The 18572-nt window shown below is 32.9% G+C and overlaps 1 protein-coding gene across 2 annotated transcripts; it reads right to left on the bottom strand.

The window, feature by feature from the left end:
• Positions 1–717: 717 nt before the first annotated feature.
• On the bottom strand, positions 718–8008 carry mnx2b (motor neuron and pancreas homeobox 2b). Of its 2 annotated transcripts, none has more exons than XM_056452837.1 (3): positions 7310–8008; positions 4897–5057; positions 718–1333 (listed from the first exon to the last, which is right to left on the bottom strand). In XM_056452837.1, exons 1-3 carry the CDS (start codon positions 7761–7763, stop codon positions 965–967), a joined length of 984 nt encoding a protein of 327 aa, XP_056308812.1. In that variant the 5' UTR covers positions 7764–8008; the 3' UTR covers positions 718–964. The 2 variants fall into 2 exon arrangements, with proteins under 2 accessions (XP_056308812.1, XP_056308817.1); XM_056452842.1 differs by having other exon boundaries at positions 7334–8008.
• Positions 8009–18572: the final 10564 nt, after the last annotated feature.

The following is an 18572-nucleotide window of genomic DNA, read 5'->3' as shown; positions in this document are numbered from 1 at the left end:
TTTTTAAATTTCCCAAATGCTTTTTTATGGAGGTTTTTTCAACATTTTTAAACATTATAGTTTTAACAATTAATTTCTAAAAGCTTATTTCTTTTATCTTTGCTATGATCACAGTACATAGTATTTGACTAGATATGTTTTGAAGATACTAGTATTCTTAAAGGCTTAATTAGGTTAACTTGGCAAGTGAGGATAATTAGACAAGTCAATGTATAATGATGGTTTGTAGACTATCGAAAAAATATTGCTTAAGGGGGCTAATAATATTGACCTTAAAATGTAAAAAAAAAAAACTGCTTTTATTCTAGCCAAAATAAAACAATTAAGACTTTCTCCAGAAGAAAAAATATTATAGGAAATACTGTGAAAATTTCTTTGCTCTGTTAAACATCATTTAGGAAATATTTTAAAAATAAATAAAATTCACATGAGGGTGAATAATTTTGACTTCAGCCGTATGTGAGTGTGTGTATATATATATATATATATATATATATATATATATATATATATATATATATATATATATATATATATATATATATATATATACATATATACGTGTATATATATATATATATATATATATATATATATATATATATATATATATATATATATATATATATATATATATATATATATATATATATATATATATATATATATATTTATATATATATTTATATATACATATATACATATATACACACACACTGTAAGAAAATCTCCCATAATGCCTTAAAATTTTTGCAAGATGTCTACAGATTTTGGAACACAGCTTAAATATATGTTATTTGTTATATTAAACACTTGAGTTTCTCTGTCTCCTCAAACACCAGTGAGATTCCTCTACTCTCCAATATCCAGTGCCATCACTGGTAAATGTCTAAAAGTTTGTCTTTATACAGTCTGATGTTTAACCTTAATGCTACCATAGAGTCATAGTCATTTAAACACGTCTTCATAACCCAGCACGGATCTTCCTCTCTCCCCCATGCAGCTCCTCAATGTCGTCCTCAGAGAAGGGGCTGTCGGGATGATATAACGCTGCGGTGTGATGCAGAAAGTCTGTGGATCGGGACACACTGAGGCTGTTGTTGATGAACTTGTTTTGTCCGTCCTCCTCGTCCTCTTCATCTTCATCTATCTCCTCTTCCTCCTCCTCTTCCTCCTGTTCCTCCACACTGGGAGCTGCTGGAGCACGTCTGCTCTCCCGTCCGCCGGCTTTGGTTCCTCCACGCTGCCGCTCCACCTCCACCTGCGCCGCCTGCTCTTTAGCTTTACGACTGCGCTTCCACTTCATCCGCCGGTTCTGGAACCAGATCTTCACCTGATATGGAGACAAACACACACGAGGTGATCAGCAAATTGCATTCTTCTACACTGAAAACTATGATTCATTGGAGTTATGGATAATGATTTCTGAAAGATCATTTTTATACATATGCACTAAATTTCATCCTTAAATGTATTTAAGTAATAAAAAAAAACTTAAAATGAATAATAATAATTTGGAAAATACATAAATGCATAAGACATTAGTTACTGACTTCATATTTTGAACAGCATTTATTGTAGTTTCATTGGGGAACTACAGAAAAGTTTCTTGTATGACATCACTGAGATTTTTTTTGCTTTGTTATTAAAATTCTGAATTAGTTTTATATTTCACATTTTCACTTTAGTGTTACTTTATGTTGTGTTTTGGTATTTTTATTATTAAATTCGTTTTGATTCATTTTAGTTTTAGTTCATTATTTTAGTACATCCTGTTAAACCATTTTTAAGATTCTAGATTATATTAATGTAATAATCCTGAAAGTAATGCATTAAGATATATTTAAGTTAAGAAAATACTTATTTAAAATGAATACAAATAATTTAGAAAATACATACGTGCAAAAGACATTAGTTACTGACCCAATATTTATAACAGCATTTATTGTAGTTTCATTGGGGAACTATTTGTGTACTTGTGTTCATATTTTGAGTTTGCTTTGATTGTTATATGTTTTTTCTGCTTGTTCTACTTCATTTTTTATGTTCAATCCACTTAAATATTTTACATACACTTAATTTAACTTAAATGTTTTAATTAGTTTTCACAAAACAATAATAATAAGCTGCATAAATGTGTTCAACATTGGTAATGGTATGATGACCGTTTACTGTAAATTGATCATTTTTTTGGGTGGGGGGTATATTATATTAATAATCTATAATGATTTCTGAAAGATTGTGTCACACAAAGCTTTTAACACACTAATTGCATCCTTAAATATATTAAAGTTAAGAAAATACTTATTTAAAATGAATAAAAATAATTTAGAAAATACATAAACGCAAAAGACAGTAGTTACTGACCCAATATTTTTAACAGCATTTATTGTAGTTTCATCTGAGAACTATTTGTGTACTTGTGTTCATATTTTGAATTTGCTTTTATTGTTATATGTTTTTTTGCTGCCTATTCAAACGACCTACTTCATTTTTTATGTTCAATCCACTTATTTTACACACACTTAATTTAACTTAAACGTTTTGTCTCTGTACAACTGCAGAAATTAAGGCAGTAATTTATAGAGAAAATTATTTGGAAAATACCATATCGATGTTTTATTTATTTGTTTGTGTTGTTTGTCCACGTTGGAATTTTAAAAACAAAGTAAATGACATGGTAATTTTAAAGAAACTATGCTATTTTAATATCATTATTGACACACAAGGTGATCAGCAAAATAGACCCCTTTAATTGCACAAAATATATTTTTTGGGGTGGACCAGAAAAGTTTCTTGTATGACATCACTGAGATTTTTATTTATTTTTGCTTTGTTATTACAATTCTGAATTAGTTTTATATTTCACATTTTCATTTTAATCTTACTATATGTTGTGTTTTGGTATTTTTATTATTAAATTCGTTTTTTGTCCATTTCAGTTAATTAACAAGTTAGGTAATTATGCATGCTGTTGAATCATTTTTAAGATTCTAGATTATATTAACTGTAATAATCCTGAAATTAATGCATTAAGAGGATGTTTATATATATATATTATTGTGTTCTAAATAAATTGTTAAGGATGCATTAATCTGAATTAAGATTACAGTAAACACAAAGACACTTATAATCTTACCAAAAGTTTCTATTTGTTGATAAATACATTTTTGTTTAATTAGTTTTCACAAAACAACAATAATAAGTTGCATAAATGTGTTCAACATTGGTAATGGTATGATGACCGTTTACTGTAAATTGATCATTTTTTTGGGTGGGGGGTATATTATATTAATAATCTATAATGATTTCTGAAAGATTGTGTCACACAAAGCTTTTAACACACTAATTGCATCCTTAAATATATTAAAGTTAAGAAAATACTTATTTAAAATGAATAAAAATAATTTAGAAAATACATAAACGCAAAAGACTTTAGTTACTGACCCAATATTTTTAACAGCATTTATTGTAGTTTCATCTGGGAACTATTTGTGTACTTGTGTTCATATTTTGAATTTGCTTTTATTGTTATATGTTTTTTTGCTGCCTATTCAAACGACCTACTTCATTTTTTATGTTCAATCCACTTATTTTACACACACTTAATTTAACTTAAACGTTTTGTCTCTGTACAACTGCAGAAATTAAGGCAGTAATTTATAGAGAAAATTATTTGGAAAATACCATATCAATGTTTTATTTATTTGTTTGTGTTGTTTGTCCATGTCGGAATTTTAAAAACAAAGTAAATGACATGGTAATTTTAAAGAAACTATGCTATTTTAATATCATTATTGACACACAAGGTGATCAGCAAAATACACCCTTTTAATTGCACAAAATATATTTTTTGGGGTGGACCAGAAAAGTTTCTTGTATGACATCACTGAGATTTTTATTTATTTTTGCTTTGTTATTACAATTCTGAATTAGTTTTATATTTCACATTTTCATTTTAATCTTACTATATGTTGTGTTTTGGTATTTTTATTATTAAATTCGTTTTTTGTCCATTTCAGTTAATTAACAAGTTAGTTAATTATTTTAGTACATGCTGTTGAACCATTTTTAAGATTATAGATTATATTAACTGTAATAATCCTGAAATTAATGCATTAAGAGGATGTTTGTATATTTATTATTGTGTTCTAAATAACTTGTTAAGGATGCATTAATCTGAATTAAGATTACAGTAAACACAAAGACACTTATAATCTTACCAAAAGTTTCTATTTGTTGATAAATGCATTTTTGTTTAATTAGTTTTCACAAAACAACAATAATAAGTTGCATAAATGTGTTCAACATTGGTAATGATGTGATGACCGTTTACTGTTAATTGATCATTTTTTTGGGTGGGGGGTATATTATATTATTAATCTATCATGATTTCTGAAAGATTGTGTCAAACAACGCTTTTAATGCACTAAATTGCATCCTTGAATATATTTAAGTTAAGAAAATACTTATTTTAAATGAATAATAATTTAGAAAATACATAATACACACAAAAGACATTAGTTACTGACCCAATATTTTTAACAGCTCTTATTATAATTTTATTGGGAAACTTTTTGTGTATTTTTGTTCATATTTAGAATTTGCTTTTATTGTTATATGTCACATTATTTTAATGTTTACAATTGTATTACTTTTTAAAAGAAATAGTAATATTTATATTTTCTATTTTAGTAATTACTTTAATATTCGTAATTTGAGTTATTCAATGTTTTTAGTTAAGCTAAACTTAAATTTAAGAAATATTTTATCAGCAACAGCCTGAAATAGCATAGTTTTTCCATTAATAAGCATTTTATTTATTAATTTTTTTTAATGGTATTAGTTGTATTAAAGTATACATAACCCTGATACCATTGTCGGTCTTAGCATTACCTGTGTCTCAGTCAGCATGAGAGATGTGGCCACTTCGAAGCGTTTGGGTCTGGAAAGGTATTTATTAAGTTTAAACTGGTTTTCCAGCTCCAGTAGTTGTTGACTAGTAAATGCTGTCCGAGGTCTTCGACATTTACCCATCAAACCAGACTGAGGGGCAGCTGTAAAATAACAAACACACAATCAAAGATAGTCACTGATTATACACAACAACAACAACAAATACATTAAATCAACATGCGGATTATTCTGCTGCAGTTGCACTTAACTTTGCACTGATCTAAGATAAACCTTAAACAAAGGGCGTGAAGGTTTAGCAGCATTTTTACTTTTAATTACCAGCACTAACGTCATTTGGTAAAACTGTAAATCTGTTCCCAATTAATAACAGGCCTCTTGAGCTTGTAGATATAAAAATTAAGCACCAGGCAAAAGGATGCAAACTGCTGTAATCCACGTCTAGATTATTTTTATGAGATTTTTGTCTCTTTTATATAATGTCAAGGACTTGTGGGGTCACACACACACACACACACACACACACACACTACAAAAGAAAGCCCAGAATTCGCAGCTATATCATTTACTATAATAGCTTCACTGCAGCTTATTGTTAAACACAGTGAGGCAGGGCTGGGTGGCCATAAAACGCAAGAGCAAGCCATTAACTTAATGAAAATTCAATGAACGCTTTTGGGATTTTTATTGATGAACTACAGTATGTTTAAGGTGTTTGTTTATAGTTTCTCTCCCACACAAAGACAATTTTCATCGAGCTGACATTTATGGCTTTATAAAGAAGCCAAAAATAAAATTATATTATTACTCTTTGGTGTAAATCCTGGTAGCCATTGTTTAGTCAGACTGTCAAAATGACTTTACTGTGGAGTTGTCGTTTCTTTTAACTATCCAAGGATAATATAAACTTTCAATCATGTCTGTGAAGAGAGTAATGTACGTTAAATATGATCAAATCTATTTGGTTTGCTCACTTGTTATAATAAATGATTGATTTCCAGTTAATTGCAAATAAATTCATTGGAAAAAGCTAAGATAAAGTCATAATTTCCTGATACTGTCTTATCGTTTGTCATATAAAATTCTGCAAACTAATTTCGCCACATGCTACGCCATGATTTCAGTTTAATAATCCATCAAACAGGAGTTGTAAACATCATAATTGCTTGGTGACAAATTAACTCGGGGCTTTTCAAGAGTCACAGGTGTGTGTGAGCACATCTCTCCCTCTGTTTGCTTTCCCTCACCTTTGATTATGTTGAAAAGGATTTCATGAGCTTTTACGATATTTGCTTTCAAACTGACTATGGCGGTAATGCAACAAAATTTGGCGTGTGACAGTAATGACGCTTTAATGATGGAGGAGCACATGCAGGTCAGGCAGTGCATGATTTGAGCTAAACTTACGATACAATTCTGGATTAAACTGGACTATTGTGGAATAAAGAGTTCACAAGTACTAAAAATTAAAGTTACAAATAGAATTCATGAGTAAAAAAGGCTCGGTTCCGCATAATTCATTCATGTTCTCCCAGCGCAAATCGATTACGCTAACTTAATTGTTTTTACAAATTCAAGTGGATTAAACATTAAACACTTAATATTTAAGAATTGTGTTGTTTCAACCCATTTTAGTTTAAACAAGCAGCAGGTGTGTATCGAGTGCATGCTTATTAATATTTAAAGGGCAAAACTTATTACTTAATTAGGTGCTAATAATATGATGCGCCCGATAATTATAATTATTGATTGTTCAACAGGTAAACACGCCAAAAACCTTTGCATTCAACCTCAAATCATATATTATTTCATTTTATAACCTGTTCATGTATCAGTGTAGACTATTAACTTTACTCAAAAAATGTTTTTTGCTTGTTCAAACTACTTATTTAAATTGAGCTGAAACAACACAATTCTTGAGATTTCATTGGGACAACTTAACTTTTTATGTTCAATCCACATAAATTTGTTAAAATTGTTAAGTTAACTTAATCAATTTGTGTTGGGACAATGTGAAAGAATTGCGTGGAACCCAGCATTTTTTACAGTGTTGTTAAATGATGGTCATTATGTTAAATGCAATCGGTGAAATTAATATGGTGCTTTAATAATAATGATAAACATTCATATTATAGCAATTCAGTGCGTATAACATGTATAATTAATGCATTCAGGCAGAAATCAACAATCAAATCATTTAAATTCACTGAGGAAATTTTGGTAAATAAAAACACCGAAACTGCTTTTAAATTTTACTACTAATTATAAAGAAACGGCAAGTCATTTTCTAATATGTTAAATAATAATAACTGAATCTTAGTTTTCATTTATAGCATTAACTGTTGGTTTGTTAAGGACTGTGTAATGTTTATTAGTAACTTAAAGTGTTACCCACTCATCTGAATGCTACCCCACTCACAGGTGTAATCGGGCAGTCGTGGAACCATGATGCCAGCTCGTATCCAGTGCTCCAGCGGTAAAGATCCGGCCATCGCCGCCGCCTTCAGCTGCTCTGGGTACGGCTGCGTCAGCTGAGTGAACCCCGAGTACGCCAGGGCAGGGTGCTGACCTCCCAACGCTGAAATCGGGTACATGGGTGTCGTGTACATGCCTGGGATAGAAGTGAGTCCCGGGTGAGGGAGATTGAGCAGCCCTGGTTTTGGTATGATCCCGGTTTGGAGGTGTATGGCACCAGGGGTCCCACGGGGGGACGGGGTGTCACCGCGCCTGCAGGACACCGGACTCCCAGTCGGGCTGTCGCTGCTCAGTCCAGGTGAAACTTCTCGGTTCCCTCGATGTGGTTCTTCGGCTAAAAGGGCGTCGATCCTGAAGTTCTTTGACTTTTCCATTGCAACACTTCTGTGGTGTTTAGAGTTGCAGGGAAATGCGCTGATAGCTGCGTTTTACGCGCAGATGCATTCGTTTTAATTGATGATATTTTTTTCTGTTAGACCTAATTATTGATATGTGGAGTTAATCTAACTAATATTTGCCCATTGGAACTCAGCCCATGAGACTACCGAAGTAACTTTTACGCAGGCAAAGAAAAGGATTTAAGCGCTTTATGGTAGAGCTCTTGTTGTTGTTTAGAAGAGTATCTCCGTCATCTGATCCGCTCTCTGAACCTCCGCGCGCGTTCACATCTCGCTCATAACGCCTGTGCGAGCGCTGATTGGCTGCAGAGCTTGTCCTGCGGGAGCAGATCACTTGACAGTTTTCTAATTAACTAATCATACTGTAGTATAGACACTTGGAGCGCGTCCTTGGACTCAGACTTGTTCCTGAAACAACATCAGAGCGCGAGACGCGTGCGGAGTTTTCAAAGTGCCTGACACTGGGCGTTCCTCATCTATAGTTAATTAATTGCACAAATTGCGAGTTTAAAGGTATCCATAAATCACCAAAATAATTAAGCTACATAATAATGTTGATGATGATAATATATTGTCTTTGTTTTTGTTATTAATATACCTATTATTATATTATTATTATTAAATGACAATATTATTCATATTGGTATTAGTATCAGCAGTAACAACAACAGTAATACTATATTATTATTATTATTATTATTATTATTATTATTATTTAGTTCGATAGCTACTATAAAGATTACGAATGTATGATCTCACTGAGCAGCTGCTCATTTTAATAATGTGATCTAATATTTTAACGACCTGCTTATTTAAGGAATCGCGACTGTAATATCAAGATAATTGAATTTTACGAGTTCACATTATACGCAGTTCATAAAATTATGCGATAGCTTATGTTTATGATTTACTTGCAGGGTCTGTAAAATATTAAGTATTTATTTTATTAACAAATAGTTTTATATAAAGAAAATATGGTCTAAAATAACTAGTTTTGTTAAATAACTGTTTGTTTTATAATAAACCAGACTATATTGATTTAAATTCAAATAAAAACTCTTTAAGAGCAATCCAAGAAGAAACATCTTAACATCTTAAAATATCATAAAACCTGAATGCATCTCTGTTTTTAATTATATTAAACATAAAACTAAGAATAATAATAGTGATGGAAGTAGTTTTTGCTCCATTAATTGATCAAATCACCTGCCCGCAAATATCCTAAATATTAATAAAAACATATATATATATATATATATAAAACATATATATACATAATTTTTTTCCATCTTTATCTTTTAGAAATTCGAGAAAACACAAGCAAGAATTATTTCTAACCGCATAAACACCGTGAAATAAATAATCGTCGTACACTCCGCATAACCAGCATTATGGATAATAATACAAATGATAAAAAGGGTTGTTGACCTACATGAAATAAATAAATAAATAAATAAAATACAGGCAATCCATTCGAAACCTTAATATCACATACGAACAACCTGTCGTAAACACACAATAAATCGAGACGAAATGAATTGAAATTCGCGATTGTTATTTTAAACATTGCCTATACACATGAAACGGCAGGACTGTGGATTAATAACATGGAAAACAGGCGACAGGAGGCCAAAGGCTGATATTTTTGCATTGACCTGAGAAGATTGCAGTGGCCCGCCCTACTATTCCGCAAATGGGCTGCGGTACAGATGCGGGGTCTGTTTCAAAACACGACGTGCTCCCTACATAGACAACACGTTTTAGGCTGCATTAGATAATTACTAACCAAAATCAAAGTGTTTTATTAAACCTTAAACGGGTTAGGCCTACTAAACTATTTGATTTTCTCGTTTAAATTGTTGCCTATTTTGTTGTATTGAAGCTTCATGCAACAAATAGGCTTCAAAATAACATTAGACAATTAGTCAATCAATATATTTTAACTGTGATGTTTCTAAAGTATACCTATATATTTTGGACTAATATATACTCATATATTTTACGAGATATCTCCAATATCTAAAAGAAATTTTACGAAATATAATAATAGTTTGATGTGCTGTCCAGTTAGGCAGCTAAATACGTTTTGAGACGGATCCACCGGGCTAATTTGCTCATGAAGTCAAGTGCTCTCTGCATATTCCCAGCAACCTGTCCCTCCCCTCGGTTGCTGCTGCTGCTTTTATGATTTAAAAGTAATTTAAACAGCCCGGCCACTGGTAAATCCGTCATTGGCACCCTGTGACAGAGGTGCGCAAATTAAATTGAATCAATGCGCGCGGTCGCACCGCCGGCCTCGTGTCACGGAGCGCGCGCGCGCACACACGCACACCAGTGATTCAATGCAATGACAGGCAATGCTAAACTAACACGGCTGAAACACTCTCTGTAACATGAATTACAGTTGTGTCATAGTTTTCAGTTTTTAAATTCCGCATTTCAAATGCATTTCAAATTTAATGTAAGTCTTGCAATTTGTTGCAATGGTAAATAGATTACACTTCTAGAAACTAAGTGTAATAATACTTTTGTTTACTTATTTAGTCAGATTTTGCATGATACATCAACAAAAATGGATGTACTTTCTTTAAAACAGTTCTTATTTAGAAATATCTAATAAAAGTCAGCAGTAATTTCAAGCAAACAAGTAACACATTGATTGAAACTGAACATAAAGTTGTAAGAAAGACTGAAATGACTTTTTTTTAACAAACATACTTCAACATACTTGCAACTGTACTACAGGTTTTGTTTCACTTTTTTCTCAGATTTCCTTAATTTATTACATACAGTTTAAATACACACATATTTAATCAAAATCTTAATGGAAATGTTTCATTTCACATTGACATCTAATCAAATTTTTTATCTGAAAAGCAATATTTTTAAAATAGAGTATAAGACCATTTTGATATATAGTTTTACTCATAGTAGAGTGCATTATTTGTCCACTTTTGCCTGTAGGTACAAACAAACATACCAAGCAAAGAAAATCAGACAAAAAGTCAAAGATACAAGACTGTAAACTTCAGTCAATTGAAACATTGCAGATTACAAATTTAAATAAATAATTATGCCGAAATATAATAGTAGTCAATAAATTATTAATTGATTAATTAATTGTGTCTAGTAGCAATATATTTTTAGTTTATTTCAAAATATGTAAATAATATTTTTCAAGGGGTAGACAAACTTGTTTACACATTCATAGTGCTTGGATGGAGCAAAAATTAAATGTTCCTGCTAAATTTCAACTATTAAATATGATTGTTTTTGAAAGAAGTTGCACCAAAAGTGAGTTAAGCATAATATATGCAATCCCAGAGATCAAAACAAGTCTGCCTTTAAAGAATGATCAGATATGGTCAAATTTAAATGCTTATTTTTTTCAGTGCACTCTAAAAAGATAACGAAATCTTCTAAAATATTTTGTGCTCCTATGATGTAGTGTTCACATACATCCACACATGGACACATAAAGTGCTCATATCACGGCACACTCTTGATGTGCTTTTGAAAGTCAAAGTTTATCATTTAATTCTAGGCCTGTAAACTTTAGTACCTGTCGCGTTTACAGAACATTAAAGGCCTTATCACCGATTACAAGCATATTTTGTGGTCATTATCGCAGCTCTGCAACGATCACACAGCCGTGACCGGCGGACGTCCCAGTGTCTTATGACCTCTCTTTGATCCTCTGTCTGACTCAGCACTCTCTGTCTCTTTTTCAATGGAAATCAAATATATAAGTCTGATGACCATGACCTAGATTACAGTCTGGTACAAACTGACCTGAGGGTCTTTTTTCCCAGAAATCATTTTTGTCTATAGAGCAACACACTCCGTGGTTCCATAACAATCTTTAACATATGGAAACTTTTAATCCCATGTTTTTTTGGATTAATAAACATACCTGTCAACCTTCCCGTTTTCCCCGGGATTCTCCCGTATTTTACAGTTCTATCTCGCTGTCATCCCGTAAAGGTATTTTCCCGTATTTTTAATCTTTCTGTGAAGAGCCGACCCTCCATACCGCCGAACCACAAGGGGTTGCCCCTTGCTCTTAAATGTGAATCTGTTCTGCGCGTTTAATTTCATTTAGGCATGAAAACACTTTGAAATAAACCAATAATTTTCATTACAGGCGCCATTGCCCCTATGCAATCCTAAAAACAGGCAGTTCATGTAACGATGCATGACTGTCAGCTGATGCGCTCCATAGTGATAAATATATCACTATCACTGTTTCCCAAGCGGATTCTGCACGCACGCGATTTGATGCGGAGCTCAAGTGGACGCTGGGTTTTGGGTGCGTGTTTGAACAGACATATACACGTCATCATCAAAATAATAATGATAATAATAATAATGGCGGTTAATTCCGCTGTGGCGACCCCAGATTAATAAAGGGACTAAGCTTAAAAGAAAATTAATGAATGAGTAATAATAATTACTACAACATCTAGACATGTCGATCTTGTTGGGGTTTCTTTTAAACACATCAAATTATGTCTTAAATATGCATAAAAAGTTAGGAAAGCAATCAAAAGCTTTCATTATAGACCTGTGCATTTTTAAAGTGACATTTATTTAATGTATACAGAATGTTTAAATTATACAGTGAAGAAAAGATGAATGAGATTTGATAACTTGATTCAATTCCTTTATAATAGCTAATAATTTTAATGAGCTGAACTGTTTGCTAATTTATACGCAGCTTTTTCTAACGAATACTTATTATTATATCCCTTGTAAATAATAATAAAAACGTATTACTGACCGTTTCAGCAGTTTATTTACAATGAAACTGCTCCAGATTAACATATTTAGTGGGTTTTTTTTGTGTGTGTGTGGGGGGGGGGGGGGTTCCCTTATTTTCACATCCCAATGTTGACAGGTATGCAGGGACGTAGCAACCGGGGGGGACGGGGGGATACGTCCCCCTCACTTTTAGAGACAGACCATTTAGAAACAGGTGATTAATAATTATATGAATGTATGATCTCATACAGCCGTCCCCCCCACTTTTAAAATGTCCGCTACGCCCCTGCAGGTATGTTAATAAAATGTTCTTCGCACATTTTTAAGAATTCTTTAATGTTCTTTGGCGAACCAAACATGGCATTGTTGCAAATAATCCTGCTTTGGAATAATTTTTTGTAAGAGTGAAATGCATTGATGCCAATAAATAACACTTTTATTTTAAAGACTGAACCATAATTAATTGGTTAGTTAGTTGAATTTTTTTTTTCTCAAAAAGAACTGCACTTTTAAAATAAAACTTCTTTATTAGAATCACTGGCTCCACGAAGAACATTTAACATCTGTTGAATCTTTTAAATTCGATTTATCTTTACTTCTATAGCGCTTTTACATTGTAGATTGTGTCAAACCAGCTTAACATTGAAGTTCCAGTAAATTGAAATTGAAACTGTGTCAGTCCCGTTTTCAGAGTTGAAGTTCAGTTTAGTTCAGTTCAGTGTGGTTTGATTTTCACTGCTGAAAGACCAAACACTGAAGAGCAAATCCATAAATCTTTTCATTCCACAAAAGGATCTTATAGGGGAAAAACATTTTTCAGATTATTAAAAACCCTCTGAGAAAACTCTACTGAAATCTTCTTTGTGGAACCCAAAGATCATTCACTCTTAAAAAGAAGGGTCCAAAATTTATTTTAGCACATTGGCTGATACCAGTAAATAACCTTGATTTTTATGAGAGAAGTGTGCAATTTGTGATGTCAAAATTACATTAAATTAATATTTAAAACAACTTAAAAATGCAAATCAATTTGATGTCAAAACCTTGACGTCTATTTGACATCAACATATTGATGCCTTTTTACCACCAAAATAACAACGCAAAAAAGTGTTATAATATAAGAAATGTTTTATTCAACAGCACGATCACCTCACAGCAGGAAGGTCGCTGGTTCGAGCCCCGGCTGGGTCAGTTGGCATTTCTGTGTGGAGTTTGCAAGTTCTCCCCATGTTCGCATGTGTTTCCTCCGGATGCTCCGGTTTACCCCACAATCCAAAGACATGCGCTATAGGTGAATTGAATGAGCTAAATTTGCCGTAGTGTATGTGTGTGAATGAGAGTGTATGGGTGTTTCCCAGTGTTGGGTTGTGGCTGGAAGGGCATCTGTGCGTAAAACATGTGCTGGATAAGTTGGTGGTTCATTCCCCTGTAATGACCCCTGATTAAAAAATGGACTCAGCCGGAAAGAAAATGAATGAATGAGTGAAGCCTAAATTACAAATTACACCTGATTTTGTATCCCTACAATGCATGTAAACTACTTTTATGTCAAAACAACATTAAATTGACATCTAACATCAGCATTAAAAAAAAAGTCAAAAATCAATTACAGTATAGTCCTGCAATCAATTTTTAATGTGTTTTTTGATGCCAATGTTAGATGTCAATTTGATGTCATTTTGACATCAAGGTAGTCAAATAATACATCTTTATTTTTAAGAGGCATTAATTTGTGATGTCAAAACGACATTAAATTGATATCAAGACATCAAGATATCAAAAACACATCAAAAAATGCCAATTGATTTGATGTCAAAACCTTAATGTCTATTTGACATCCACACATTGATGTCCTTTTGATCACCAAAATGATCAAATAAAAAGTAATGTAATATAAGAAATGTTTTATTCATCTGAAAGCTTCAATTACAAAACACAAATTTTCTACACTGGATTCTCTAACTTCCTTGATGTCAAAGTGACATCAAATTGACATCTACCTTTCGCATTAAAAAGAAAATCAATTACAGTCCTGTAATACATTTGAATGTGTTTTTAGACACCAAAGGTAGTCAATTGATACCAGTAAATAACTTTTATTTTTAAGAGAGAAATGGGCAATTTGTGATGTCAAACTGACATTAAATTGATATCAAGCATGACGTCAAAAAAATGCCAATCGATTTGATATCAAAACCTTGACATCTATTCGACATCCACACATTGATGCCATTTGACACCAAAATAACAACACACAAGTATTGTAATATAAGACATATTTCATTAATTTTAAAGCTTCAATTGCAAATGACAAATTATATTTTCTACACTGGATTCTCTAACATCCTTGATGTCAAAATGGCATCAAATTGACATCTAACTTTCGCATTTAAAAAACAATTAAAAATCAATTACAGTCCTTGTAATAAATTTTTAATGGGTTTTTTGACACCAATTTTAGATGTCCATTTGATGCCGTTTTGACATCAAGGTAGTCAATTGCTAATAAATAACCTTTATTTTTAAGAGAGAACTGGGCTTGTTATGTCAAAGTGACATTAAATTGATATCAAGCATGACGTCAAAAAAAAAACACATCAAAAACCCCAATCGATTTGATGTCAAAACCTTGACGTCTATTTGACATTCACACATTGATGCCCTTTTGATCACAAAAATAATGACAAACAGTATAACTGAAAATACACTGGACTTTATAACTACCTTGACATCAGAATTAAATCAAATAGACATCTAACAACTGCATAAAAAAGCATCAAAAATCAATTACAGTACAGTCCTGTAATCGTTTTTGATGTGTTTTTTGATGCCATTTTATATTGTTTGGACATTAAAGTAGTCAATTGACATCAAACTGATTTGCTTTTTTTGGCATGTTTTTGATGTTGTTTTGACATCAAGCTACCTCCGAATGCTAAAATACTTATTTTCATGTGTTAGCAAATGCACCTAGATCAGAAAAAGTTTTCCTTTCTAAATGTTTAATTAAATATCTGCCCTTCAAGAGTGCTTTTAATGTACCATCTTTTGAAAAATTAGCGTACGGTTTCTGCCTAATGCATTATACTAATTATTCCTGCTGTGAAAACATCTCTGAGGACACGTCTGTCCTGGCACTGCTTCTGAACACTGATAAATGTCCAGCTTTTATACCCGAATGCCAGAAAGTAAGTTCAAATCATTATTCTTCAATGTTTTTGTCCTGGATTCGCAGGTCTCAGCAGTTGCTCATTTGTGCGGCTTCACGTGATATGCTTTTATCTGTTGCGGCCCATCGAGACTCATAAATTCATCCCGGCTGGCATTAAATGATGTGGCTTTATTGTGTTGATCAGGTTTGTCATGACTACGATCGCTCTGTGATGGTCAGGAATAATCCTTCATTCAGATAAGACGACTTCAAAGATAATCGTAACACCTGTTCACATTTACATTTTTCATAAGCAGGGCCAGTATATATTATAGTATATAAGTCTCAATTCATTGAAATATTGAAACTGAATATTGATTCTTGTTTGTGCAAAACTATTCTAGGTTTCAAACTGATTACTTATTTACTGATTACTGATTTACTAAAACTACTTACAGCAAATTCAGGTGGAATATAAAACTACAACAATCTTATTTACAACCAACAATCCATCTAAAAATAAAAAGAGTAAAATAGATGAACCCTATATACCAATAAGGTTTAATTATCTTTCTTACATCCTTACAATAACATTTGTTTAAAATTTCTCCATGTATTTATGCAAAAATTTAGTTTATTATAGTTTTTAAAACTTGTCTTTTTTTAAAGAACTGTTATGGTAATAAAAAATAAGTGTGGTTTATATATAAACTAATTTCGAGAGGATCACGTGCTTATGATCAACACGGCTGGCTCCTCATTAGCTCCGTAATTTGACCCATTAGATGATTACGGAAGCATTATAAATAACCAGAGTTTTTCACTCCAGTTATCTTCGTCTTGAAGCTTCCCACCCCTTCCACCCCTACTTCCTCCACCTTTTTAGGGCGACACGGTGGCCCAGTGGCTAGCACTGTAGCCTCACAGCAAGAACATCACTGGTCTAACCTCTTATCGGGCTGGTTGGTGTTTCTGTGCGGAGTTTACATGTTCTCCCTGTGTTTGCATGGGTTTCCCCCGGGTTCCCCGGTTTCCTCCCACCGTCCAAAAACAAACCATAGCCAATCGACTTAACCAAATTATCACCGAAAACAGCCTTAGTTTATACTTTTCACACGGCAACAAGCAGGGGAGTTCTCGAGACCTACCTGAGCTCAAACTCCCCTCTCGCCCTTTTAACGGGAGGGAGCCCCGGGCTCGAGGATATTACGAGCTTAGGGCTCTCTTCCAGGACAGCATGCCAAATACGCTTTATTGATTATCAGCTAAGTGTGAACTCTTGAAAACATATATGTATATAACTCTGTTTTGAAACATTACCTAAAATATGTGGCTAAGAAATAACTGAATTTATATTTTAATGGGGCAAATAAAAAATATTCCACTTACCATTACAAAAAGTCCTTATTGTTTTGACCTGTAAAAGTCTGAAATTTCATTCGTACTGGTCGTTAAAAGGTCTTAAAAAGTCTTGGAAAAGTTAGTAAAGTTGCCTCAGCAGCTATATTAAAATGATCATTTTAAGTAACATTAAGTGAAATTTAATATCTTAAACTAATTTTGAGAGGAGTACGCGCTCATGATTAATCCAGCTGGCTCATATTAGCTAATCACGATCCTCCAATCAAAGCATCCTAAGTTCCTATATATATCCTCCTTTTCTCTTTGCAACTATCTTCGTCTTGAAGAAACCCCCCTCCTCCCCTTCTTCCACCTTTATCCAGAATAGGTGGCTCGGTGGCCCAGCGACCAGCAGGAATTCCAATGACTCTGGCTCCTTGCTGGAGCATCCAGCATTTCTGGGCGGAGCTGGCACGCGTCCACACGGGTTTTCCCGGGGTCCCCCGGTTTTTCTCAAAGCTAAATACGCTCTACATTATAGACCACCTAAACCCAAGTCTGTTCTACTAGACATCTCGCTCTCAGGGAGTTCGCCTTGGCCTTAGCTGCGGGGGAGTTTTTAAGACTGCTCTGAGCTCAATCTCCCCTCGCCCCGCAAAGGGAGGGAGCCCTGGACTCGAGGATCCCTTGAGGTCAGGGCTCTCTCTCCTGGGACAGCATGCCAAACAAGCTTTTGTAAGTCATGAGTTAAGGGTGAACTCTTGAATGATACTATTAGTGACTTTATTATCGCAGTCAATATTTTTGAAGATATTATAACGATCATGGAATAACTTTTAAATAATTTACCTGTTTAAGTGGATTGTCTACATTTGAATATGTTTGTTGACATATGTCAGATTTTTTTTATTTTCTTCTTTTAATTAAAGTATTTTAAACTCAACATTTCATGTTTAATTATGAGTAAAGTAGTTTAAAAGATAATAATAAAAGTCTTTAGTTCTCTATTGACATCATCCTCCGGGAAGTGACATCATTAATTGAGCAGAACAAAACCACACAAATGGACAATTGATTGTCAAATATTTTATTATTCCATAATATTTGACTAGTAATCAGCTTAAAGTGCAGTTTAAAGGCTCAACTACGTTAATTTGGTTAAATAAATGATTATTATTTTTTGAGTGGCTGGAAAATATTAGGAAAAGTAAAAAACAAAATAATTGAAGCGTAAGAAAAAAAAATATTGGGAAATATTTTCTATGATGATTAACAGAGCAAGGACATTTTCACATAAATAAATAAATAAATAAATAAATAAATACATTTTTGGTTAATATAATATTTAAAATGATTCATTTATGTGAAAATGTTCTTGCTCTGTTAATCATCATAGAATTCACACTTTTTTTAAACACACACACACGCACACACACACACACACACACACACACGCATACACATGCACACACGCACACACACATACACATACACACACACACACGCACAAATACAAACAGTGCTCAGTATAA

Source organism: Danio aesculapii, chromosome 1, assembly GCF_903798145.1.
Source record: "Danio aesculapii chromosome 1, fDanAes4.1, whole genome shotgun sequence".
Taxonomy (NCBI): domain Eukaryota; kingdom Metazoa; phylum Chordata; class Actinopteri; order Cypriniformes; family Danionidae; genus Danio; species Danio aesculapii.
This window is presented reverse-complemented; position numbering and strand designations above follow the sequence as displayed.

Excerpts from the sequence above, each read along its gene's own strand:
- mnx2b (XM_056452837.1), bottom strand. The coding sequence starts at position 7,763 with ATGGAAAAGTCAAAGAACTTCAGGATCGACGCCCTTTTAGCCGAAGAA. Across the intron at positions 5,058-7,309 it reads GTGGGGTAGCATTCAGATGA|CTGCCCCTCAGTCTGGTTTG; the intron begins GTGGGTAACACT and ends GTTATTTTACAG. Across the intron at positions 1,334-4,896 it reads TCATGCTGACTGAGACACAG|GTGAAGATCTGGTTCCAGAA; the intron begins GTAATGCTAAGA and ends TCTCCATATCAG.